General features: G+C 38.2%; 1 protein-coding gene across 1 annotated transcript; it reads left to right on the top strand.

Annotated features, from left to right (window-relative positions):
- The first annotated feature begins 904 nt into the window (after positions 1-904).
- On the top strand, positions 905-8,463 carry LOC103941310 (monooxygenase 2-like). The gene is made up of 6 exons (XM_048564126.1): positions 905-1,186; positions 6,193-6,473; positions 6,751-6,813; positions 6,932-7,112; positions 7,241-7,466; positions 7,561-8,463. Exons 2-6 carry the CDS (start codon positions 6,250-6,252, stop codon positions 8,085-8,087), a joined length of 1,221 nt encoding a protein of 406 aa, XP_048420083.1. The 5' UTR covers positions 905-1,186; positions 6,193-6,249; the 3' UTR covers positions 8,088-8,463.
- The last annotated feature ends 607 nt before the right edge of the window (positions 8,464-9,070 follow it).

Raw genomic sequence — 9,070 nt, 5'->3', positions numbered from 1 at the left:
ACTTACCAAAACACCGCGGAGGAGCCCGAAGCTATAAGAAGGGAAGTGATTCAGAATTATGCCAAGGGCTTTCCTCCTATATATCTAGACGTTTTGCAGCACTCAGATCTTTCAACATTGACATGGGCTCCACTAATGTTCAGCTACCCGTGGCAGGTAGTATTGGGGAATCTAGGCAAGCAAAACATCACGGTGGCTGGAGACGCCATGCTTTCCATGACACCTGATTTAGGACAAGGAGGTTGCTAGGCATTGGAAGATGCAGTGGTATTAGGCAGATACATGGGGACATCCTTCATACAAAATGGAAGACTTGTGCCAAAAGAGATGGACAATGTGATTGGAAAATGCGTTGAAGAAAGAAGGTGGCATTTCACCTTCTCGATTGCAGGATCATATTTAGCATGACGGGCCAGCAGGTCCGGATGGGGTATGAAGGTCTTTAGGGATGCCGTAATTTACAGGTTCATTTACATTAAAATTGTAAAATTTACGCAGAAGAAGAGGGAAGCAGAAGAAGAGAGAAGAAAAGAAAAAAAAAAAAAAAAAAAACACAGTTCGTCCGCCCCCCTCGCACCCACCCTTTCTGTGATATCCCGTCTCCAAAATTATTATTTTATTTTATTCTTGACGTATTTCGAAGATTTGATTAGAACTAGTTCTTTATTTCTCCAAATTTCAGAAAAACGAAGTGAGGGGTTATTTAGTCATGTCAAATTTTCTAGACTTTTTGGGTCAACTCTTGAATTGGTTAGGTAGAGTTCGATTCCATGAGCGCGTAGGTGTAAACAGATCTTATTTCCGAGTTCGAACGGAGAAGTTAGAGTCGTTTAAAGTTGATGGCATTTTGGTAATATTACCAAAATGCTATAAATTGGGGGGAAACCTTCAGAAATAGGAGGGGGAATTTCAGAAAATGGGAAATGGAAACCGCACAAAACCGTTTTAGGGGGAAATTTGACTCATAAACCCACCAAACTTGACCCGCTTGTATCTTTTTCATCCGAGCTCCGTTTTGGATGATCTTGGTGTCCCTGGAAAGCTCTTAACGAGCTCTACATCTCTGTGATTTTATATTTTCCCATTTCTTTTTCCATCCGTGCAGTTCGAGGTCGCAAAGTCCACGACCTTGCCGGCGGATTTATCATCTTTCCGGCGATTCCGGCAACGATTTCCTTCGAGTGAGGTATGAAACTTCATCTACTCTTCATAATCTTCAAGTGGGTATGCTTAGTTTGTGCTTTCGTATTCGTTTTAGAGTTGGCTGTTTAGAACACCTAGAATTCCGGTTTTCTCCGGTGAAATTGAACGGTTTCCGGTTAGAATTTATCGTTGGCCTAGTTGTGAAAAGTGTTTCCCTTGTTGAGCTCTAGCTACCACGTAAATTTAAGCTCCTCTAGTTAATGTTGAAATTCGGGATTGTAAACCCTCCATCTTGACTTCCACCGCGTGTGGCGGTGCGTGGGATCTTTCACGAGTATTGTCTAGGTTTTAAATACCTTCTAGTGACCATGTGAACCTATGTCTAGCTTGGTTTCCAAAGATTCAATTGTTGGGTGTGTAGATCAAATTTCTTGATCAAGAGTTTGGTTCAAAAGGTCAATTTCTTGTTAATTTTGAGTCATGTTAGTTTTGGATGTTATGTACATGACTTCTGGACTACCTGGAAGTATTTTGGGATTTGTTATATGAATTGGAAGTGGGTTGTTACGTAAGTTGCAGAAAATTGATTTCTTTGCAAAGAAAACTCAAGTTTCGAGTAGCCTTCTTTGGCTCTTAATTTCTAGGCCTTTATGTGCTCCTTTGGAGAAAATTTTTAGTGTGTTGAAAGTACATATGCTCATGATCGTAACCCAATTGTTTTCACTCAATTTCGTTGAGTTTTGGTTGATCAAAACTTTCTTTAAGTTTGGGTCGTGGGCTGCCAAACAGCAGCAGAAAATTGGGTTTCCAGTTTCAAGACTCCATTTTTCCTTTTGGCATAACTTCCAATTTAGAGCTCCGTTTTCTGCAAACTTTGTATGTTTTTAAAGTACAGAACACAAGCTTCAAAACTCATATAATATCACATGATTTGGTTTAGTTTGGAATGTTCCAAATGAAGCCTAAACTTGGTCTAATAGTGCTGTTTTCTGCAGATTTTGTGGAGAAGTAGAGTACTTTTTTTTGCCACACCTATTTTCTTTTCCAGATTCCTTTCTAATCTTCTTTACTACTAATAGAGTGATATTATTTGAGTGGTAGATTCCATAATCAGTGTACTTTCTTTAGATAATATTAATTTTGTTCCCTTGAAGAGCCTAATCGTAACACAAAAGTACAATCAAGAGTATAAATACAAGTAGCACACATTACTAACCAAACTAAGCTATTAAAATGTGATTCTTTTATAATTGGCCATCGATCTATTTTTATTAAATGTGGTTTGATTATGGATGGGTAATATTTGTGGGAAAGTGATTCGAATTGCATATTGAAATGTGAATTATATATACATACGCCATAGACCCATGTTAATTAAATGTGAATTCTATTGAAGTGTTATTTTATTTCTGGCCAGTGATCTATTTTCAGTAAGTATGATTTGACTTGTGGATTGGAAATATGGTTTGTATTGTATGATTGGATTGATGTGATGAAATGCGAGAGCTAATAGTGGACCATTAATCCATTGTTATGGGGTTCGTTGCTTCGAAACATGTTTCAACCCTCGTGTCATTATTCATTCTCGTTTCGTTGAGTCTTTGTATCTTGAGTAACTTGATCCATGTCTTGTTTTATCGATTGGTGTTACACATTACACTCCGCGATTTCGTTGAGTGATGGTCCGAAATCGTATCCTGGTTTGGATTCCGTTGAGTGATGGTCCGGAATCCTTCCTACTTCACTCCGCGATTCCGTTGAGTGACGGTCCGGAATCGTATCTTGGTTTGGGTTCCGTTGAGTGATGGTCCGGAATCCCTCTTACTCCGCGATCCTGTTGAGTGATGGTTCGGGATCGTATCCACCTTAGTTCATGGAGTTTAGTTTGAGATGGTTGCAAAGTGTAGGCTTTGGATGAACAGTGTCGCCTAATTCTACTTTCGTTGTGTGTATGTGAATATGGGTGTGAGATGTTATGGTTGTTTGAAATGAACTTTTGGATGTTTGGGTGCCTCCCTCGGAGTTTTCAAAAGTTTGGTATTGATTTCCTATGAAAGATTTATATTCAAGGTTTATAAATTTTGATTGATGGATGGGTTTATTATTGTATCACATGCTTATTTTATTGTCCCTCACCCGAGCCTCTCAGCTTATCTGAGTGCCTGAATTGCCAGTGCACCAATTCCATAATATTGGCATTGACTTTACATATGACAGGTTTGGGTAGATTATGAGAAATCGCTTGATATTTTGGTTCCGTTGAGTGGTCCAGAACCCAATGTTGTTGGATTCCGTTGAGTGGTCCGGAATCCTTGCTCTTGTTCATTCCGTAAGGTGATTTAGAATCCTAAATTCAAGTAGATGGGAATTATCCACAATAGATATTGTGAATATTAATTAGAATTACCATGTTATTATTCTTTACCCAAATTGGGAATTATGTAGAGTTCTTTAATTAAATTCGTGAAATGATATGTTATCTCATTGATTGATTAACGTAATTAAATGTTAATATTGTACTTCGTGATTCCTTGATATGTTACAAGCTATGTATTGAAATATAATGTTGGAAGTATAGTGATTAGTATGATGAAGTGAAATGTGATGTAACTTGGGTATTGGAAATGGTTATGACACATGATTGTAATGCATATTGAATTGCTTGGGAGATGTGAGGTCTAGTAAATGACCGATGACCCATTGTGATGTGGATTTTACTCAAATATTGCTTCGTTTCGTTGAGTTTCATGAATTGGGTAATTGAATCATGTCTTGTTCCTTCGAGCCGTTGTTATGTTTCTTGGACTTCCGTTCAATTCGGTTAGGTGGATTGGAACCGAGTTTGTTTGGATTCCGTTGAGTGATGGTCCGAAATCCCCTTTGGAGCCTTGGTCCGTTGGGTGGTCCAAAATCCCCTTTTCCAAAGATGTAGTCTTCAACTGAATTGTGTTGCTCTAGCTTTGCGTTCGACTTGTGGTATGTGTTATTGATCGATGTGATTATGGAATGACATTGGATATGAGTGGAGTTATCATGAGTATTTTAGTTGATTAATATTTCTAAAGAATAATATGTACTTTGTTAATTCTTAAATATGTTACACGCTATGAAACGCGAATTTATGTGGGAAACGTGATGATTTATGTGATGGACGAAGTGGAAATGTTAATTGTCATGTGGGATTGTTATGTTGGATATCATTGTTATTGTTATGATTAGACTTGTTGATATATTTGGCTCGAGAATGGTGTTGTACATCGTTGGTTCTTTGAAATGATATATGTTGTGAATTGCGGTATCATGTTGTGACATAATTGCCTATATATTGATGGAGGGGAAATCATGATTTTCAGATGGGTTGTTATGTAACCCTGAGTCAAGTAATTTCATGCGTCGAGTTCTATTGATTGATTGAAAAACATTATACCTTTCGACTTAATTGGACTGTGTTATATGTCAATTATTGTGCATGACGAACTACGAATGGCTTGATCCCTGTTTAGGGTACGTAGGCAGTCTAACGGGAAGGTTAGATGCAACCATAAAGCATACGAAAAATAACTATGTGATTCGATTATTGAGTTGTGCTTGCCCATATCCCGAAGGTGGGATATGATAGATACGGAATTTTGGTGACGCCACGTGTCAATTCTGGACGTATGTCGGGATTGGGGCGTGACACTCTCCCCTCCACACCCATTCCCCCACCCCCCCCCCTTCGGTGCCCCCGCCGCCCATTTTCTCCTCGCCCAGGAGAATGGGTTTTTTTTCTGGGTTTTTTTTTTATTTTTTTTTATTTTTGGGGTTGTAGGTAGTGGGTGCGAGGTTGGGTGCAGAGGGTGGGGTGCGAAGGTGGGGAGGTTGGGTGCGTGGGTGTAGGGAGAAGAAGGGGTGAGGAGCAGGGAAAACAAATTGGTTTTTTTTTTTTCTCTTCTGTTTTTCTGGGTTGTAGGTGCAGAAAGGGGAAGAAGATGAAGATGGGGAGAAGGGAGAGAGGGGGGAAGGGACGAATTGGTTTTTTTTTTTTTTTTTTTAATAACTTTTCTTCATTATTTTAATATTTAAATAATATTAAATGATTTTTTTTGTTTTTAATAATTTTTTAATAAAAATGGGTCCTGGATCAAGCCACGTCAGCATTTAACTGAGAAATAAACGGCCAAGCTAACGGAAGGTATAAAATTGACACAAATTCGTAAGATGAGGTATGACATTGTCAATTTTAAAAGATGAGGTATGAAAGTGTCATTTGACCCATAGTTGAGGTAGTTTTTTGTAATTAACTCTTATTTTTTTATTATGAAAAATATGTTGTAGCCTCGATTAGAAATGTGATTGTATAAACAATACGAAATTTTTTTAGGATTCTATTATATTTTTTAGGCAGTATCTTGTTTAAGTTGTAATACTTATTAGATAAGAAATTTACCTTTATACTACTATAAAAGAGGCACAATAGTACGAGATAATACATACATCATAATCCACCAAATTCTCTATCTTGCTTGCCGCACCTCTCTCTTGCTCTATAATTCTTTAGTTAAATATGTTTATAACAAAATAAAAAAATATTTGTATAAAAAAGGGTATGATTGTCTTTTCATGTCCAAAAAAATACAGTGATTAGGATTCTTTTCATATAATTATTCTATTCTCTATTGTGTTTGCACTAGGTTTTTTTGGTGTTGTAATTTCTATATATAAATAAATCCAATGAGTCATAATTCCACCCTCACATTTCCCTACTATTAATTCTTTTCAAGTCTAAATGGTTTGATTGACCTAAAAAAGTTCAAATGGTTTCTGTGGGTGGAAAGTTTAGTTTTTATTCCAACCTAGAATCGGAAATATACAAATCCAAGTGGCAAACACCAAATTGGCTTTTGGTATGAAGCGTATAGAATTTTCAATCTTCTATGGATATCTTCATATTTTGTGAACATAAATGTCCATTACTTTTCAACAATTTCATTCTTTTACTTGGCTGCTGCTTCTCATTGGGTCTAATATAAAAGCATCGTATTGGCTTTTGGCATTTTTACCAACAAGTTCATACATTCTTCCGAGAGAGAGAGAGACAGAGAAGAGGAGAGAGAGAGAAGATCGATGATGGCAAGAGTGGAGGACGTGGTGATAGTAGGGGCAGGAATAGCAGGGTTGGCGACTGCCGTGGCGCTCAAGAAAGCTGGAGTTAAAGCGTTGGTGTTGGAGAAATCAGACGGCCTCAGAACCACCGGTGCAGCTTTAACCCTCTTCCCCAACGCTTGGTGTGCCCTTGACGCCTTGGGTGTTTCCCACCACCTCACTTCTCTTTATGCTACAATAAAAAAGTGAGTGCTCGAATCTCCTTCAAGTATTAGACTAGTTTAAATAAAATATCTCTGTCTGAAAAGAAACATAGAAAACTAATGTTTGGATGCAAAGTCAGTAAGACTAATACATATGCAGACACGCATGAAGCTGATCGCTGTTATAATTACAAGCTGAAAGTCAACGAGACTACTACAATTACTGTCGGGAATTTCTAACAGAGTCAACTTAACCACATGAACCATGTTTAAACTCAAAATTCAACTTATTTATGCATTGGGAATGGTTGTCTGGCAGGGGATATGTAACTAACATTGACACCGGAGAAATCAAAGAAATTTCTTTTCCCGCATCCAATGGGTAAGCGAACCATAGTATTGTTTATTTGTTCAGTTTTACAGCTGGTATGTACTGCTTTAGGAATTTAGGAATGCAAATTGCCGACTTGATTGTTGTCAATCTTTTACATGAAATTTAGAAATGACCTAGTTGGACCAAGATCAGTACACCGAAAAGCTTTACTCAAGGCTTTGGCAGATGAGTTACCACCAAATTCCATCCGTTTCGCTTCCAAACTTACTGCTATCGAGACCCAAGAACATGAAGGCTCGTCCATTTCAGTTATTCACTTTGGAGATGGGACAATAATCAAAGCAAAGGTATATAGTAACCAAAATACACTGTTTATAAGTAGTAGAATAAGAGAGTCACTCATGGAATGCAGTACTTTAAGTTATCCTTTTCTTTCCATTATATTCTGTTTTAATTGGATGATCATCCGCTACAGGTTCTGATAGGCTGCGATGGGATTCACTCAGTGGTTGCCCGCTCGTTAGGACTTGCCGAACCAGTGTATGCAGGTCGATCAGGAGTTCGTGGCTTGGCTGTGTTTCCTCAAGGCCACGGATTGGACAATAACGTGCAGCAATATGGAGGACTTAACAGAAAGGCTGGTTTTGTTCCCCTCAATGACAAAGAGATCTATTGGTTCTTTACCACATGTCTGGCTAAAGGTCCAAAATAAACCATTCCCTTTGTTTTAATTCGTGATAGACAACAAACTGAACACTTAACAAAACACCACACTTGTTTCTATCGTTATTGTAGGGGCGGATCCTTCCAATGACCCGGAAGTTATAAAACGAGAAGTGATTGAGAATTATGCCAAGGATCTTCCTCCTATATACCTAGACGTTGTACGGCACTCGGATCTTTCTACATTGTCATGGGGTCCACTAATGTTCAGGTACCCGTGGCATGTAGTATTCGGGAACCTAGGGAAGCAAAACATCACGGTGGCTGGTGATGCCATGCATCCCATGACACCTGATTTAGGACAAGGAGGTTGCGTGGCATTGGAAGATGCAGTGGTCTTGGGCAGATACATAGGGACATCCTTTGTACAAAATGGACAAATCGTGCCAAAAGAGATGGTTAGTGCGATTGGGAAATACGTGGAAGAAAGAAGGTGGCGTGTCGCGCTGTTGATTGCAGGATCATATTTATCAGGATGGATGCAGCAGGCGGGGTCTGGTGGAGTTCTGAAGTTCTTGAGGGATACCATATTTTACGGGTTCATTTTCCGTAAACTTGTTAAACTTTCACATTATGATTGTGGAAAACTTGATTTCTAGCTAGTGCATTTCATTGTCCACAAGAAAGAAGACGATCAAGCTTCCCTCCTCTACGGCATTATATTATTGATGACCTTTCAACAGGGATCGACCTGAGAGGAATCTAAGAAGAACAGGAAAGATTTATGGAACCTAATGGCTATTACATAAATTTATACTTTCACATACCTCTGCTGCTTTGTTGACAAAGTGTATTTTGCATTGTAGTTGATAGCAAAGCACATAGATGTAGTCTGAGATCAATAGCTAAATAAGCAGTATATGCTAGTTGTTTTTAAATGGAAATAGGCACAATTTACAAAAACAGTGTGCTTTGCGCTGAATTCTAGTACTGTATGAACCAATTTACAACAAATAAAACAATCCTTATCGAGCCTCCAAACGAGCAATGGATAATTTGTTGGTACAAAATGTTTGATTATCTGAAGATGAACGTGCTTCATATTATTCCCTTTCGATAAAGAAACCAGATTGATTAGGTTCATCCAATGCACCATTAGTTCCCAACTACAAAGGGTAGTAGCCATTTGGTTGTTATTGTTGGGTTAACAATGATATTACCAACTTAACACGTACGATAGAGAAGGAAAATCTCCTAAACCTTTATCAATCACTTCCAAGGGGCTTCCATCGTTCTAATCGCCATGCCTGAAATATGTCAAAGCTCCTTCATCATCTACCATGTCATCAGTTTAATATGTAAAGACAAGTGTTGATGTTTACAGTTATTGCTACATTTTTTTCATACAAAGGTTCTACTCAAAGTGGGGTGGATATTTTACGCTAAAGGGAAGGATTAGAAGTAGCCACACAACAATTCAACCACAACTAGTATCGAATTCAACACAAGTATTATGTGCCATCGTTATCCATGTGAGCTAGATGTTGCTACATTAAAGAATACTAAGCGTTTCACAAAGCTAGACAAGAATGTCTTTACAAATATTTGAGCAAAAATTAACTACTTCTCCTAATAGTTGTAG

This window comes from the organism of the source record quoted next, unplaced genomic scaffold (genome assembly GCF_019419815.1).
Source record: "Pyrus x bretschneideri cultivar Hongxiangsu unplaced genomic scaffold, Pyrus_bretschneideri_v1 Contig38, whole genome shotgun sequence".
Lineage (NCBI taxonomy): Eukaryota > Viridiplantae > Streptophyta > Magnoliopsida > Rosales > Rosaceae > Pyrus > Pyrus x bretschneideri.
The sequence above is the reverse complement of the archived record's forward strand: the minus strand, read 5'-3'. Positions and strand labels throughout refer to the sequence as shown.